This window comes from Numida meleagris, chromosome 4 (assembly GCF_002078875.1).
Source record: "Numida meleagris isolate 19003 breed g44 Domestic line chromosome 4, NumMel1.0, whole genome shotgun sequence".
Classification (NCBI taxonomy): domain Eukaryota; kingdom Metazoa; phylum Chordata; class Aves; order Galliformes; family Numididae; genus Numida; species Numida meleagris.
Window position 1 is genome coordinate 95,864,097 of NC_034412.1, and position 17,620 is coordinate 95,881,716.

The 17,620-nt window shown below is 45.4% G+C and overlaps 1 protein-coding gene across 1 annotated transcript in view; it reads left to right on the forward strand.

The window, feature by feature from the left end:
• The window catches only part of ATRN (attractin), a gene marked incomplete at its 5' end in the record, with an annotated part of 144,363 nt that overhangs the window by 22,376 nt on the left and 104,367 nt on the right, over positions 1–17,620 (forward strand). Inside the window, 2 exons of the mRNA XM_021395520.1 lie at positions 6,984–7,067; positions 10,674–10,787. Of these exons, the coding sequence (XP_021251195.1) occupies positions 6,984–7,067; positions 10,674–10,787 (198 nt within the window). The remainder of the gene's footprint in view (positions 1–6,983; positions 7,068–10,673; positions 10,788–17,620) is intronic.

A 17,620-nucleotide genomic window follows, 5' to 3' on the forward strand; every position in this document is an offset into this window, starting at 1 on the left:
CTTGAAGGGGACCTGTCTGGCTCGAGAGCTCTTTCATCATTGGCCTTTGATGATTCTTTTTGAGTAACTCCCTTTCTGCGTACTTTTGTTTTACAGGGAGCTCAGTTTAGGGTGATGCCGAAGCAATTAGTGCGGGGCGAGACTGGTTTTGAGAACTCTTGGCCAAAGGCTGTAAGGATTGATTCTATGGTCGCGTGCAAGTGAAAGAAGGGTGGTTATGCTCCTTTTCTGCTGCCAAGTTAGATGCTGTGCGATGCACCAGCTCTATTTGTTACTGCTGCAATCCAGCAGCCTCCAGGCCCCCTGGCGAGCCATGGGAGTCGAGTTCTTTTAGGCAGGGTGAACGCTTGCAACTATATTATCTTCATTTCAAAGTAGGCCAAGAGCCAATAAATGGGCTTGTGAACAGATGGGGAAAGCATGGAGCAACTGTTAGACCAGCTTCGTAGACAACTGCTGGAGCCAACACCGCCTGCACGGCTCTCGTCTCAGGTACAGGTGCTGGGTGAAGGTTGGCTTCCAAGGGAGGAATCCGAGTGGCCTTTCAACACGGAAATATTTCCACCTATAATACAGACACTGGAGAGAGTGTTTTGAAAACAAGCACTGAATCAAGATTGGGATCGCAGAAACGCAGAATGGTTGGTGTTGAGCTGTGGAGGCAGAGATGGGCATCTGGATAATAGAGATAACAGAGCAAAGCCACAGCAGTCTGCACCTCCAAAGTACTGCTTGTTTAAAGAAGAGGATTCTGCAGGGTAACAATGATATTGTTGTTTGTTGTTTTTTTTTTCCCCTAGTCAGTTTGAATGGGGAGAATTTACTTGGTAAGATTGGGGTTTACACTGCAGCTTGTATGTTTGAGTCAACAGAGACCCAAGCTCATGCACTGAACAGAGCCATGGCATGTGCTGTCTGAGGTGGGGCTGGAAATAAAGGTAGAAGGATAGGAAGTACAGATAGATAGGAATCTAAACATGAGATGACCTCAATTTGACTTTAATTGCTGGACCAATTTAGGAGCTAGAACGTCAGGTGGAGCTACAGCATGTTCCTAATGCCATCGTTATTGCAGTGTCTGTTACCTGTGCTTGTGATGCTGAAGTGGTGATGTCTTTTGGGATCTGGCATGGATTTTCGGTGCTTGGATTGGCACTGGAGGAGGGAAATCAGCTTTTCCTTTGTTGTTTCTATTGTCTTGAGTGATGACTTGGGTAATTTGGTGTCTTGTTATGCAATTTCTTCATGGATGTAATTTCCTTTGCCTACAAATAGAAGTTGTAAGTAAGAAAGGAAACAAGCGTCTTCCATAAAGAGGAGTTGAAGCGTGTTTTTAGATGAAATATCTTTGAAATTCCTTCCCCTCCCTGGCAGGAGAGCTGGTTGGGCACACGAAACTGGATGGGATTCATGAGACAACTGGGAGGAACTGCAGGTTTGGGTTGGTTTATTTGAGCTGAGGAGGGGACACAGTTTGAGATCAGCCCTGATGCTTGAAGCAGGCCAGGGGCAGAGGCAGCAGGCAGCCCTGAATGGGACAGCTTTGGGAGCATTCGTTTTTGGTGACAGCAGAAGAGCAGAAGTCAGGCATGGTGCCAACTGTAGAGGGGCAGTGTTGGAAAAATAACTTGGTTTCTAGCTTGGCTTAATGATTTTTAAGCCTGTCGGAGCTTTTGTGCCTTCTGATCCCTCCTAGGCTGCAGGCACGGACTTGGGCTTGTTTGGAGCTCAGCATCTTGTCAGATCAAGGCAGGCATTTCATTAACAAAGGGATTTAGCATCAGTGGCTGTGGGGCTACGTTTCACCTGCTGTAATTTCTCTGACCCTCCTCTCAGACCTTGCTGGGCTTTTCAGGCTCTGCCCTTATCTCTGATCAGCAGCCAGGAAATCACCTCTCATATCTTACACATGTCCCACAGAAGGGCAGAGCTAACCTCTCCATTGAAGAAACCGTGTTGCCCGTCTTAAATTAACTGTGTCAGTCACTGTGGTTTTTTGAAGCGAGACAGCTCTTTAGCCTCAGTTTAGCAGAGCCATGGAAAGCAGGATGAAACCAGGTGCTGTTATGTGCAGAGTGTGCTTGTTCCTCTTCTCTGACCTCCTTATCATGGGGAGATAGGCAGAGAAGCATGGAGAGTTGGGATGGCTGTTTTGGGCTGGGACCTTGCTTCACGTCCACCTGCCACCTCCCAGGGAAGGAGGACGTGGTCTGAACTTTCTGAAGTCACGCCGTGGAGTGTTGGAAATCACAGGTAGAGCTGTCTTGTACCCATTGCAGAAATGGTAACAGCGTGGAGGTCTAACTGCAAAAGCACTGGGAGAACAAACTCTTGCATGAGTTTGCCCACCATGAGGGGAGAACCGCAGAACTGGGAGAAACCTCTGTGAACACCCTGAGTGTTACTGCTCTTTGATTGGGTACCAATTAGCTTAAATCCTCGTCAGACTTGCTTTGGCAGTGACGCCCTCTGTGTGAGACCAGGCATGGAAGAATGATTGCGTTGGAGCTGTACCTGTGGTGTGGGGATCCTAGGTGTTAGGAATTCATGAAAGGCATGCACAGATGTTGTTTCTCTCTTTGTTTCATCCTGCATGTGGCTAATTGCTGTTCCATGCCTATGCACTGGGACATGTAGGAAACCATAGAAGGATAAATCAGTGTGTGTTTTTTTTTGCATTTTCTTGGTGTTCTTTTAGAAAATGAGCAAAGCTAAGTTGCTAATCAATTTAGGGTAGAATGCCATTGTTCTGTAATAGGCTGCAGCAGCCCTCTCATTATTGGATGCAACTTCAAATTTACCCGAAACAATGACTTCTAATTGTGGCGTTCTTGGAGAAGAGAGGGGAGGGAGGAGGAAAACTCATTGTGTGCATCAGTCTCCAGTTTTAGCAACTTCAAAATTAGGTTGAACAATTGGTTTTTGGGGAGGTTTTTTTTTCTGTTTTTAGCAGAAAGGCTCTCTGGTGGGAATGCTGGAGTTCCTCTGTCACACTGTAAGCAATAGAAACCAAGGAGATCTGCTGAGAATCTCAGGCAAAATTAAATATATTCAACACCTCACTGCCAGCATGTAGTGTACCTTCAATGCTGCGGTGCTTTGGAAGGAATATAGAATTTGGGTGGTCCTTTACGGAGCCAGGAGTTGGACTCGTTGATCCTTATGGGTCCCTTCCAGCTTGGGATATGACTCTATTAATGACCTCAAAAAATGATTTGCTCGTAAGTTACCAGCTCCTTGGAGTTTGTGACTCTTCGTGCTTAGCTGTTTAGATTTATTAGACGGTAATTAGAAAACAGCTTTGAGTCTTCACCTCATTGTGCAGTTCATGGCTCTGTAGGGACTTTGTCAGTGTACAGTAATTTGTATTTAACAAATACACACGTCTAGCATTGCTGACACTATTAAGAGCAAAAGGATTTCTCTGCTGCGCCTGGGTGAAAAATCAGTGAGGAATTTACATCAGCTGCAAGGAGCAGTGGTAGCAGCGGTAAGAGCCCTTTGGTAGTGCCTGCGTGCACGTTATTATTTACATCTATTTTTAAATCGTGGGTTTTTTAACCAGAAATGTGCAAGAGTTTTTCCACTGTGGTGGTTTTAAGGTCAATGTCGTTGCTTTGCAGGAGTTCAGTGCTCTATCTGCGCTTTGCTAAAAGCGTTATCTTTGCATTGCGTGTGTTTTTCCACCGTGTCCACGTGTGCTCACACATCATAGAGAGCACCTAAAGGGCTTTGCTGCTTTGCTTTCATAGGGTGCAGCACCTTCAACCCGAGTCGTGCAGACGTGCTCGTGGAGAGCAGTCATGGGCCATCCAATTAGCCAAGGAAGGTGGGAGTTGGTACCTCTCCAAACCTTGTGGAGTTGAGTTTGCTTTTGAGCGATCAAATTATAAATATGCATCCTAAATTCAAGGATTTGAGTGCTGGGAGGATACTGGTGGAAAATGGCACGATATTTTTAAACCCATGGTTGCGGTTCTCTTCCCTGCTCCGGTCTGGGGGATGCTTAAGAGGAAGCTATTTGATAAAATGTCATTATTAGCTGTCCTTAATCATGTTTTCCTGATTTCAGTGTGACCATCTGGTATATGCAAAATGGTATATACAAGCTGATGAAGGTGGCCAAATGTTCATTCAAGTGCTTTAAAATGTTCTGAGTGTATTCTGTAGTGGGACATCTCTCATTTACCAGAGCTCTGAGTTAATTCCACGTTTACCCAGTCTGGTCAGGCTCAAGAATCGTGTCCTCTCCATAAAAATTCCTTGAGCACAGCTGCAATAGCTCTTCTGCAAGCAGTGCATATTGAGAAAATACATCCTTCTCCTCCCAAATCCATGCCGGAGGCATTGGGAAGCTGGTGTATGTTGACTGTAGTGTATCAGCCATGAGGATGTGGCACAGAGGGACGTGGTCAGTGGGCATGGTGGGATGGGGTTGGCCTTGGGAATGTTAGAAGTCTTTTCCATCCTGTATGATTGTATGATATTCTCAAGGTTTCACATCTGTAGCATGTAGTAGGGTGAAAGACCTCAGTCCTTGATGGTGTTGGCTGCAGGTTACATGAGTATAGGACTTTTTTGGCATACATCTTGAGAGTAGCCCTGTAGGCATAACCCTGCAAGTATCATGGAAATGTCCCATGTTCAACTGCTTTGCTCCAGGAAAACTGGGGGAGCTTTTCCTCCCCCAGTTACTCGCCCATTCCCTTTCTGAGCTTAGCAAGGAATCTGAATAACTTACAGGTAGGTATTTAACAGCACATCAAGGAAATAAGAGTGGTTATTTTGTTTTATTTACTGTTTTGTGAACTAAACCCCGTGTTTTGTTTTCACTTTGCCGTAACATGATCATAAATTACGTGGATGTTGAAATGCTCTGAGATCAGACACAGCCAGGGTTTAAGGGTTGTTTTCTTGTTGCATTGCTCTCGATGGCGTTTCAGTGGCGAATGATTTTAATAATTGCTGCCAGAGAAAGTTGTTCAAGGAGTTCTCTGAGCAGAGGCTTGTTGAGAGCTTGGCAGGTTGCATAAGGTTGTTTTCCAGCCTGCAAGACTTGCTCAGGTTTCCAGCGTCTGTTTGCTCTTGGTTGCATGCAGAGTGCTGTCAGTGCTGATGCACCAACGTGGTCTCATTCCTACCTTTCCATAGTTATTACATATTACAGAAGGACTAGATACTGTTCCCTACAGTTTGGAATTTCCATCTGTTTTTGCAAATTCCACGCCAATATCTAAAGTACTTTGAGTTTTCAAAGATACTGAAGCCTTAAAAATGTGGTGTGTATTTGAGTGTGTGTGTCTATATAGATACTTCCAGGAAAAGACCAAGCAAAAGATTCCAAGACATAGAATCATAGAATCATAGAATCATAGAATCATAGAATTAGCTAGGTTGGAAAAAACCTACAAGATCATCTAGTCCAACCATCCACCTACCACCAATAACCCCACTAAACCATGTCTCTCAACGCTATATCTAAACGTTTCTTGAACACCTCCAGGGACGGTGACTCAACCACCTCCCTGGGCAGCCCATTCCAATGGCCCAGAAATGACATCATTTCTGGGAGCTTCTGGTATTGGTTCCTTCATTTTTGATCCAAATTTTATTTTTCAGAGTGTTTTTGTCTCACAGAAGCTGTCCTAAGTAGGACAAGAATCTGCCAGGTGGCTTTGATTCACCGCGGCCGTGCGCTGGTGATAGGGTATGTAACCTCCCTGGGTAGGAATCCTCCTCCAGTGCCAATGCTCTGCCAACACATGGTGGTGGGGCACCCTCAGGTGCTGCTTCCATTTCCCTTCGTCTTTCCCAGGGAATGTGTTTTCAGTGGGTTTTCTTACACCTGAGCTTTTTGTGAAACCGATCTGGAATTTGCGATTAATTTATATGAGCTGGGAGCGCGGCTCTTGGTTTTGTCGTCAGCCCATGGGTCTCTGTGCTGAGGCAGAAGATGAAGGATCTCAATACCTGTTTTTTTGGGGAACCCAAGTGTTATGAGCGATCTTCTGTCCCAAACTCCAACTAGATGCCTCCATTGGCTTTCAGGTAGTGTGGTTGTCCTCTTGGTTGTCTGTGATCTTCAGACAAGATGTTGAAATCATGGAGGAGATAAGTCATAGCCACAGCCGGTAGCTTGCTACCTTCAGGGGAGGTTCAGGTTGGATATTAGGAGACATTACTTCTCCTAAAGAGCGGGCAGGCACGGGCACAGGCTGCCCAGAGAGTGGTGGGGTCACCATCCCTGGAAGTGTCCAAGAACCATGGAGGTGTGGCACTGAGGGTCATGGTTTAGTGGTCATGGTGGGGATCGGTTGGGTTGGCCTTGGGAGTCTTAATGGTCTTTTCCAATCTTAGTGATTCTGCGATTCATTTTTTGTCGCTGTACGTATGTGTTTGGCTGTTAAATTTCCAGCATGAGTGATGAGGATGTGAAAGCAACCTTTGCATGTCTTTGCTCGCTCTTTCCAGCTGCAGGTTAAGCACAGTTCTGAACTGCGCTTTTCCTTGTGTTGCAACGCCCTCCTGAGCTCCAGCTTGGGTTTGTGGCTTCTTGCTTGGCCATCCCTGCAGGCGGCCTCTGGACAAATGCAGCTGTCAAACACAAGAGTGGTTGAGGGGTTGTGCCAGGGACTTCATTTGAACTTATTTAAACATTCAGTGGTTGATGTAAATAGGAATAATTTATGGGTAATTTTAGCTTTCACGTTTGGAATTCCTTTTGCTGTCCGTGTGGTATTAGTCTGCATGTTAGGCTTTTCTGGTAGAAAAACCAGCACTCTTAACTCATTCTCCAAGGACAGTCATCAGAAGGCATGTACACAGCCTTGAACAGGAAAATCCCAATGGATTCATGTTGCGTTGTTCTTAATGGCCCTTCAGTAGGTGAAAACCCAGCGACGGATCTTCTAAATTCAGGATATCCTTTATGAACGTTGTAACTTTGAAGACTAATGCTTGTCTTTATTATTTTTGGTTTACAGACTCACTGAACCTTCAGGGTACGTAACGGATGGGCCTGGGAACTACAAATACAAAACAAAATGCACCTGGCTAATTGAAGGAAGGTGAGTATAGTCAACACCTTTGCTTGCAAACAGCGTTGCTTATGTTTTTAGATCTCACAATCCTCTTTTTTAATTTAATTTTTTTTTGCTATTCCTAAATCTGCGTAGGGCAGCACTTAGTTATTCTTGGAAAATGGATTTCTGTTGTTGTTTGCGCAAACAACTTCCTGAATTTGTGGCTTCCTGGTGGAAAATCTGCTTCGCTTTGAAACCGTGTGGAAAATCAGAATAAATGCACCTGTCTAAATAAATAAAGGTGTAATACTTATCCAAGCGTTATTGTAGTGGGCCTTTCAGATGGTTGGGATTCAGTCCATGTTCAGCTTTAGGCAGCATGAAAAATACCCCACAGTTAAAGCTCATGAAGAGACAGTTTATGTAATGCTGCACTTGAGATCACAGAATATGTATTTTTTTTTTACATAAACTTCAGAAGGACCATTGACCCTCTTTGCAAAGATCTAAACTGGGAAAAGTCCCTTAGACCTCTCCCTTCATTTCTCTGTTGCTGTATATTTGATCTTTATGTTGCTTCCAGTGTCGTCTTGCAGAAGTTTTAGCTATATCCCATTTAGTGTGTACCCTCTGCCTGTCATCTAATGGGTGGTGCAGCAGATGAAGGGTGTTTTCCATAGTACCAGGACTGTAAAATTCATCTGTATAGTCTGTAAAGCTTTAGCTGGTCCATTATGATGCTCTACATTAACATCTGTATGTTAAATCACATTCCATGCTGTTCCCTGACTCTATAAGCAGAGTGGTTTGCGGATAGGATCACATCTTGTGAGAGCACAAACTACTTCATTTGCATTTGATACCTTTCATACTGAGATCTCTCAGCATCTTGGATGTTTAGAACTTACTAAAAGACCAGGGTATATTTTTCTTTAGTTTTCTCTTTCTTTGGGATGCCTGGTGGGTGAGGGTGGAATGGTATTCGCTTCATCCACTCCAGACATTTATTTTGGATGACTGACTTACCTTTGAATATGATGGGAGCTTAGGTCCAAGCTGTTCCAGAGAGCACTGCAACTGGAGACCTACCACCCGCTGTTAACTGGGAGGAGTGCAGTGTTTTCGTGTGGTTAAGCTCCAAGTGAGATGCCCTGAGTGGCAACACCTCTTAATTTTTGTAGGCACTAAAAATGCAACTGTATACGGTTTGGAAATTCAAGTAAAAAAGAAAATGTTTTTAGAGGATATCATTACAGACAAAACAGCAATTCCACTACAGTCAACATAACCCTCAGAGCTTCTTCTTACTTGTTTATTTTTTCTTCAGAGGATAATTTGTCTTGTGTTCTTGTCAGAACGGAAATGCTACTCACAGGTCCTTGATGATAATGTCACCATAATCACTCCTTGGGCCTCTGCTGGTCCCCAGAGGCTTCTTGGAGAGCTACCACTTGGTGAGGCTTCAAGTGAGACAGCACTTGCTACTTGTAACCACGCATTCAAGGAGATGTCCTTTTCCTGCTTCTGATTATTTGTACCCTGCTGTCGGAGGATGGTGGTGAGCAGAAAGACCACGCTGATTGAAACAGCTGAAATACATGCACCCTTGTGAAAATAGCCCAAGCTCTCTGGCAAATGGGACGTTCCCGGAGAGATCTGGACTTGGAAAACAGCTTCTGCAGGGCTGTTAAATTCTGCTAAGTGCCTTCACCTCGGTGCTAGCACACTGGTATGTAGAGGGCGTTTGAGGTTAGCAAGTCAAGGCACAAGCTAAATAAGCAATTGAAGACACTGGATAAATTCAGATGTGAAGGAAGCCACGTGTTCCTTACAGCACACGTTTCCTTTTCACACCGCTCCTGGCTCTTGGCTGGTGTGTGTGCTGTGTCCTCATGCCAGGGGGTGCTGCTCACTTCTCCCCAAAGCACAGGCAAGGCAAATGTGATCCAGCCCAGGGATCCCATCTGAGGCCTGAGCCTGCAGCCCCGTGCCTTGCAATTCTGCAAACGAGCGCTCTCTGTTAATGAGTTGCCAGCTCTACTGTAGGTATTCTTCCTTTTTGTTCTTGGTCTAAAGCTTTTATTGATGAAGGATTCCATGCTTCTCTACAGCTGTCATGCCATTAAAATAGAAGCAAACCCCCTACAATCTCTGAGAGTGCTTTGTTTTGAAACGACGAGCACTCTCTGTACTTTCTGTTCAGCGAGACGTTATCCTTGAGTTACACCTGCCGCTCATTTTCCAAAGGCGTGGAGAAGATCAGCGTGCCTACCAAAAAATCACTCTTTTGCAGAGCAACTCCCCAAAGAATTCCTCTTCTGTTAGAAGGAAGGACTCGCTGGCAGGCTGACATTGTACTAATTTCTTTGATTAGGATGAACGGCGTTTTCATTTGAACCCAAGGTCAGCGTGCTGTTGCGAGATCCTAACCACTTTCATCTGTCCTTTTGCGGCCGTGGGTGGGAAGAGGCAGCGTGGCTGTGGATTTGCTTCCCTTCATCTCAGGTCCAAGCACAAAGCTGGTGGGGTTTTCACCCTCCCTGAGCTGAGCGTTAATTAGATTTCTGCTGTGGCTCTGGAGGGATTCTCTTTAGATGTGTCTTTACGTGTGAGCCGTGAAACGAATGGTATCTAAATGTTCGTTACACGGTTATGGCTTTGTGGGCATCTTTTGTGCATTGAATAGAAGGAACGCTGGTGAGTTTTGGTATCTGAGCTACTCTTCCACCTCCTCACTGAGTAAACCAAACGTTTTTCCTGTCACATCTCTTCACTGAATCACGGAATGGTTTGAGTTGGAAGGGACCCTTAAAGGCCATCTGGTCCCACTCCCTGCTGTGAACAGGGGCACCCACAGCTCCACCAGGTGCTCAGAGCCCTGTCCTGCCTGACCTTGGGTGTCTCCAGGGATGAGACATCCACCACATCTCTGGGCAACCTGTGCCAGTGCTTTACTGCTCTCATGTTTCTGATTTCCAGTTCAAAAGGACTTCTTTCTATCCTTCAATGAAAGATGACCTTTCACAGAGTCATAGGATGGCTTGGGTTGGAAAGGACCTCAAGTATCATCAAGCTCCGACCCCCCTGCTGCAGGCAGGGCCACCAACCTCCATAAGGATCTTTCAAGGTCCTTCAGAAGTAACAGGGTGACAAATTAATAGAAGAAAGCTTTCTGCCAGCTTCCTGGCGTGTAAACAGTCCATCATAATCGTGTCAATCTGCAGAAAATCCCTTGACAAAGAAAAGGAGGGTTGTTTAGGGGTGGCTGTGATTCTTTGCATGTATTGTACGTGCAGATTTTCTTCGCTTACCCCTGCAGAGCCCTGTCATTAGAGGTAAAGAGCAGTGGGCTGGTTGTGGCTGCTCTTCAATTTCTGCCCTTCGTGGTGGGGGAAGATTTAAGGACACCGTTGTTTTTCTGACTGTAAAGAATCTGTTCCTTAATAACAGTGGCGTGTGCACGCCAAAAATGAAAGCCATGTCATGTTTGATGCATCTACATTTACACTAAGCAACGCAGTTTTAGTCTTGTTCAGAGAGGAGCTTCACATCACAGGAGCTTGTTGGAAGGACTGTGCCATGTGTGTTGAGTGGCTAGTTCCAAATCTTTTAATTCTTCTTTTCCTTTTTTTTTCCTTTTTTTTTTTACAGGCCAAACACAATCCTCAGACTTCGATTCAATCACTTTGCCACAGAGTGTAGCTGGGACCACTTATACGTGTATGATGGAGACTCAATTTATGCTCCTTTACTGGCAGCTTTTAGGTAAGTTCACTTGCTAAGAGACTTAACTGTAAGCAGTGCTATTTCTTTCACTTGGAGCCTGAATCAGATGTGGCTTTTAGCAGCATAAATATGTTCCAGTAACCTAAATATATAATACTGCTGGTACAGCACATACAGTGTTCTTTTGTGCAGTCATCGGCAGCATAAACAATTATGGAGTTGTTTTTGCTTTTACAATGAACAGATCATGTTACTACGCTGCGGCATGTAAGTATTAGTTTTTCACTTCCAAATCCTGATTATTTTAGGCACAGTTGTTGTCATCTGGTTGAGCTGGGGGTGTTTTGGTGTGCTGGCTCCTTCAGAAGCATAAAACTGCCCCATTCGTTGGGTGTGAGCGTGACTGAAGTTCAGCTTGTAGCATGTTCATGCTCACACAAGGCAGAAGCCGATTAATTAACCAATGTTGCAGCCATATAGTTGTTACAGAATGACACCTTGGCATTCAGAAGCAGCGGTGGTAGGTCAGCCTATAAACCTCCAAACTCTAACCTGAGGTTAAAGCAGGGCATGCAAACAAAGTGTTAGGGCAATCTCCCCTTGTTTGAAGAGAGGAGGAAGCTGCTTCTCTTCTAAAAAGAGCCTGGAAGCCCTCTCCTGGTATCATGTGCTGAATTGATATGCATGAAGAGGAAGAAATGTCATCTTGACTCATAGTCATTTTGCTCTAATCGAGGTAATTTTTAATACGCTGTTGAAAAGGTGAAATGATCGTGATTTGTGCCTGCAGATCCTGGTGTGTTTTCCAGAAATTAATAGGCTTTTTAAATTGAGGTTATAAGTAGTTCATAGCATGAACAATTACGGTTCAGACTTGAAAATCATCTGTAAATCACTGGGAAGCCTGTGCCCGAGGACAAGCAAGCGTGAGCTTAATACAATAACATTTTTGAGGTAGGGAAAAAAAAAAATTCCATTTTTTTTTTAATTGCTTCTTTAGATGACATTTGAGTTTCGTCTTCATTAGTACTGTGCGGTGTTGTTCTCTAAACCAAGTTCAGGAAGCAGCAGATGCTTCTAATTTTGATGAAGTGCGAAAAAGGCATCTGTTGAAAAATACTTTGCTACAAAAATAAATACGATTTCTCGAGCAGCGTTCATATTTTATTTATTTTCTTGGCTCGTATTAAATTTTAACATTAACCAAAGCCATCTTTCGCTCCTTGCTATTTTTTGCACCGTGCCGGAGGACTTGCGAGATTGAGCTTTGTACCTCTGGGCACTGTCAACTTTCTGAGTTTGTTGATAAACACTGTAAATTCCTCCCAGGACTCTCCAAAGCTCAACTGCTTTGTTGTTCCTTTTACTTTAACCCTCGCTTCCTTCTCTGCTCTCCTTTATTTTTCTCTGCCTTCTGGCGTTCACATACATTTATTTAAAATACGATGTCCATCCTGGAATTCCTCAGCACCGGGCTACGGTAAAATTGAAATCAGTTGAACGTGTGAGCTGGTCCCATCCTGTACGTTAAGCTTTACTTCCATGAAAGTTAAAAAATATCTTTGCTGGTTTGTATTTGTGATCATAGGCAACGTAATACTGCTTCAATATATCTGCACGGAATGGAGAAATCTGAAGCAGATGAAGTACACTCATCCTCTGTGAGCTTCGTTATTGTTATTTTTCACTCTACTCCACGTTAAACGTTTACTGGAGCTGCTCTTGTGCTTTCACCTTCGTTTCAGGCTGGTCAACGTGCTGTGCTCTTCCTGCTCACAGTGACCTCTTTCTGCAAGACCTTTGGCCGCCCCGAAGCACCTCGCCGTGGTGTCGGGCACAGATGGATGGTCACAGTGAGAGCGCTGACAGATGGCACTGGCTGCCCCACGGACATTGCTGCCCATCAGCTGCCCTGCCCTCAGCACACGGGAGCAGTCCCCTTCCTCTGGCTGCTGCCAGGCACTGCTAAGCCCAACTGGAGACAGAACATGGGGTGATTGGGTTGGAAGGGATGTTCAAGGCTCTGAGCTGAGCCCTAACCCAAAGCCAGGACAGGTTGGATGGGGCCCTGGGCAACCTGATCTAGTGCCTGATTTAGTGCTTGGCAACCCTGTCTGCAGCAGGGGGTTGGAAATGGATGATCTTTGAGGTCCCTTCCACCCCGACCATTCTGTAATTCTTCCTTCCTCATCTGTTTGGCCCCTGGCCATCAAAGTGGTCATTGGCTGGACGTGCTCCAGTGTGTTTTGTGCTGGGGGCCTCGAACTGGAACCAGTGCGGTCTCACGAGAGCTCTTGGTTCCACTTCTCTCAGCTCATTAGTTAGAAACTTCCTGTTCTTCACTTCTTGTCCTTCTCTGGGCAAGCATGTTGCGTTTCCTCTGACCCCACTCCTTCCCATTCCTGTGTTAGGCTTTGTTTTTCTTCCATTCCCTCAAGCCTCACTTTCTTCACCATTAATCATAACTTGTATTGCTACCACAGGCACGTGTAAGTACTCGTGCTTTCTTCTGCTTTGTCCTCAGTGACCTTGCTGAACCACTCTGCAAGCCCTGCTCACACCCCTCGCTCAGCTTGTGTTGTATTGCTTGCAAGCATTAATTCACCTGCTGCACAATGTCCCTCACTGGCAGTTACCCCGTACTCCTGCCCGTGAGGCAGCTGGTGCTTTGAATAAGCGTGATTTGATCAATCAGAACATCCTTGGAGTGGAAAAGGCCACTGCAATCCCCAACGCCAACCCACCCCCACTGTGCCCACTGACCACGGTCCCTCAGTGCCACCAATGCTGCGTGCCCCGTCTCAGTGCTGCAGCATCGGTGTTTATTGCTGTCCTTATTGCAACAGGGAGAGTGGCTTCAAGAAACAGCTTGCTTTGGGTGTTGCCAGCTCAGTAATATGTTGGATTGCTTCTTGGGAATTGGTATCGTAACAGCTTTGTCTCCTGAAGAGCCCGCTTTTGGGAGTCATCTTGTTGCACAAGCGTGTTAGCTTTTCCTTTAAGAAAAGAAACTTGAGATCTGCTTCCTTCTCCTCCTCCCCCGCTTTCTTTTGGAATTGATTTATTTTTAATCTGCTGTAACTTCTATTTTGGGCTGGTTTGTTTTCGTTTGCTTTTTGCTGTTGCGAGCGTGGCTAGCACGCAGGGAGTGCTTTAATAAGGCGCAGTTTTGCACACATGTACCCAGATAAAATAAAAAGAATGGTTTTCCACTGCATGTCGGGAGACTGAGAAGCCAACGTGCCACCAATTTTTGGTGTTGCCTTTATCTGTCTGCCTCCCTGTGATCTGAATTCTGCATTACCCCCTCGCCGTACGCAGCTCCCATCTTCCTCCTTGCTGAGGCTTTTCAGCTCTGCCTCCCTGGCAGGTTCTGTCTCGAGGAGAAAGGATGAATCCATGCTCCTTGTCCTGCTCACATAGCAAATGAAGGAAAAGGAAGAAAGGAGATGCCCTTCATTTCGACTAATTCCCATTGGTGTATGGCGCAGGGAAAGAGATGAAGGCACGGTGTGGGGTGATGGCAAAGTTGAGTGCCCTACAGTTGTTTTCACTGACTTAACAAGTCCAGTGTGCAGCAAATAGAAGTGTTTCAGGCCAAAACAGGGGCTTGCCTTCCAGCTTCTAAGCAGCAGTGTCATTGGGCTGCTCAGCTGAGTAGGAGTATTTGTTTGCTTTGGAGTAGTGGTGGTTGTGAAATGATGTGCGGCTTTCAAAAATAAATGGAAGCGGGGCATTGTGAAATAGAGTGATCTTGGCCAGAGCCCGAGAGATTCTGGATTGTAGTTTTAAGGGAAGTTTTCCATAAGCTGCTATTCAGATTGTGCCTGTAGGATTTTTTCCCAGGGGTTGGAAAGGACCTCAAGAGATCGCCGAGTCCAACCCCCTGCTAAAGCAGTTTGCTACAGTAGGTCACACAGGTTGGAGACCAGATGGGTCTTGAATGTCTCCATTGAAGGAGACTCTACAACCCCTCTGGGCAACCTGTTCCAGTGCTCCGTCAGGACGTGTTAAACTTGTGCAGGTGGGATAAATCACACGGGTCATTCATTTGGAATTGCTTTCCTTATCCAAGTCTGGCCGTGTCCGTGCCTTGGGAGTGCCACCAGCACGCAGGGAACGTCCCTCATGCTGTTTGCCTTTGGGAAAGCAGAAAAAGGTGGGGAGGAAGGAAGGAATGAGGAGAACTAACGTTGTGGAGGTACCTGCCTTCTTCCCAAGCAACTCCCCAAAGTGAGGTGTCTAAGAGAAAATGACCAACGCAGGCCTAGCGTTTATTTTATTAGAGAAGATGATTTGAATGAAAGTGTCTTCTTTCATTCCTGCTGTTTGTTCTGTCCTTTGGTTGGTGTTTCCTGCGTTGCTCTCCCTGCTGCAGGGCCTTCCAGCTGAATTGCCATGTCATATTGGGGATATATGCTGCGAGAACGAGACCAAAGGAGAATAAAACAGAACAAAGGAGTTTTCTCTTTGGTCCCTGAGCTGTAGTTTGCTTTCCCCTGAATTCTATTCAGATGTCTGTTTTCCCGTGGTGGAGGCGTGCTGTCCTACAGTTTGCATTACAAAGGAAAACTACATATGAAGCAAATAGCAAAGAGAAGTTTATTAGGCTTTTTGTTCTTTGATATTTTGGGAGACGGTCTTTTGGGAGAGATCATCTTCAGATCAGAAGTCTGAAATTTCGGAACGAAGCAGGCATCTCTGATGCACGTAGAAAAAAGCGGTGCATTTTGCCTTTTAATCCTGTATCCTTGAGATCTGAAAGGGAAAAATAATTGGCCTCCTCGCAAGGAAATGTGTGTTGAGCTACAGATCTGCAAATGTGCTGCCATTGTTTGGCCAAAACACAGGGTGAGGTTACAGCGTTATTATGGCCCGTTGGTGAAATGAAGCATGAGTTATGGTCAGTGAGCTGACTTGTGCAGAAAAGGCTGCTGTACAGGCTGGATATTTACCCTAACGTAGGTAACGTGCCTCTGTCATTTATAGGGCAAACACCCCCTCACTGTACAGCAAAAGCCTTCGGTAAGGATCGCTGGGTGTCTGCTATTCTTCAAGCATTTCATTGTGTAGTATTACGGGCGCAGAAAAAATTAGGTCACAAAAAGTGCTTTACAGGTGATGTGAATGGGTTGCTGTGGATAGCTGTGAGTTCTTTCCATAGGTGCAGAAATGCTCTTACTCTGTGCTAGGAGCCATCTTCAAAGCTCCCTGTTCTGAATAACACCAGAAAGAGGAAAAATAAGATCTTTTAAGGGGAAGAGCTCTTTTCATCCTTGCTTTTAGCTGCTGTTGCCCTTGGATGTGCAGGATGCGAGCTCAAGCTGGTCCTGCTGTTCCAGGACCCCGCATTTGTGCTGCGTTGGAGGCTCTGCTTTTCTAAAAGCTTGGGATTGGCCTTTGGTGGAAACAGGACGAACACAAGGGGGAGATTGGTTCTGTGTAAGAAAAATAAGAGCCGACTATTAATAGGTGATGGTAGGCAATATGCTTTGCTTAGGGAAAGGATTAGAAAAGATTCAGTAGACTTCAAAGTTATGCCTGCTCTCGTGTCTTTTGTGTAAGGGAGGAATTGACTTCGTTTTGTGGGTGTCAGGCTTCTGTTAAAAGAGGGATAAGCGTTCCCTTTCAGATAGAAACTATTCTGTGCAGTGGGTAAATTGTGGGTGGTTCATATTTTCAAGAGACGTGTACTCCTTCCAGGTTACTTCAAGCATATATATTCTATAAACCTGTACTGTGCCCACTTGAGTAGAATCATAGACTCATCTAGGTTGGAAAAGACCTCCAAGAGCACCAAGTCCAACCATCAACATGACCCGTGGAGTCCCATCACTACACCATGTCCTTCATTGGCACATCTCTTGAATACCTTCAGGGTTGGGGACACCACCATTTCCCTGGGCATCCTGTTCCTGTTCTTGACCACTCAGTGAAGAAATTCTCCATGCTCTCCAATCTGAATCCTCCTGGTGTAATCTGAGAGCATTTCCTTGTGTCCTGTCACCTGTAGCATGAGATAAATGATCTTGGCCACCATCCTCATTTCTGTCCATTTCTCTCGTCAAACTGACATGCTGGAGGATCTGACAGAACCTGGAAGCCTGCTGGGGTTGATCAGAAGCGTGGATCAAAGGATGAGATGGGAACAAGGAGTGTGACAGCCTTTGTGGTTCAAAAAGATGGGAAACATGGATGCAATGAGTCAGATAGAGCTCTATGAAACAGTGGGTGGCAGGAAAGTGGTGAGGATGGTTGTACTGACTTCTCGCAGCGGAAAGCCCAAGAGGCATCAGTGGCTGATGGGGCAGCAGATGGAAAGCCAGTAAGGCCTTTCCTCTACCACTGCAGTGTTGAGTTGCTGACCTCCCTCCTGCAAATGTTTCAGGTGGAAAAGGTGTACGTGGTTGTGAAAGCAAATAGATAGCATTCTGCAGGTCAGAAAGTGCCTGAACTGTGGGTTTCTGGCAGCCGGATAACTGCACCACCAGAATGCTCTGCACTTGCTTCATTTGTTGCAGTCTTTCCCAAGGATTTGCTGGAGCCCAAAGTTAGAGGGAGATACCTGGTTTGGCCGACCCGTCATTTGACTTGGTGCAGCTTTTGTGACATTAATTTCTGCCTTGAAATATGTCACCTCGTTTCGGGAATGGATCCTGTTTAAACTGTAGGAGAATACCAAGAGGGGAAAGTAGGATTTTGTAAATATAGGAAAACTGTGATCGTAGACAGCTCCAGGGTTACTCAAGCTAAACGCTTTTATTATACATTTATCTTTTAGAAGAGCCAACTTGGCTACTTCAGGGTTTTCTATTTGCTTTCCTTTCTTCAACCATTCCTTCTGTCATGCCAAAATCATGCGTGCTGACAGC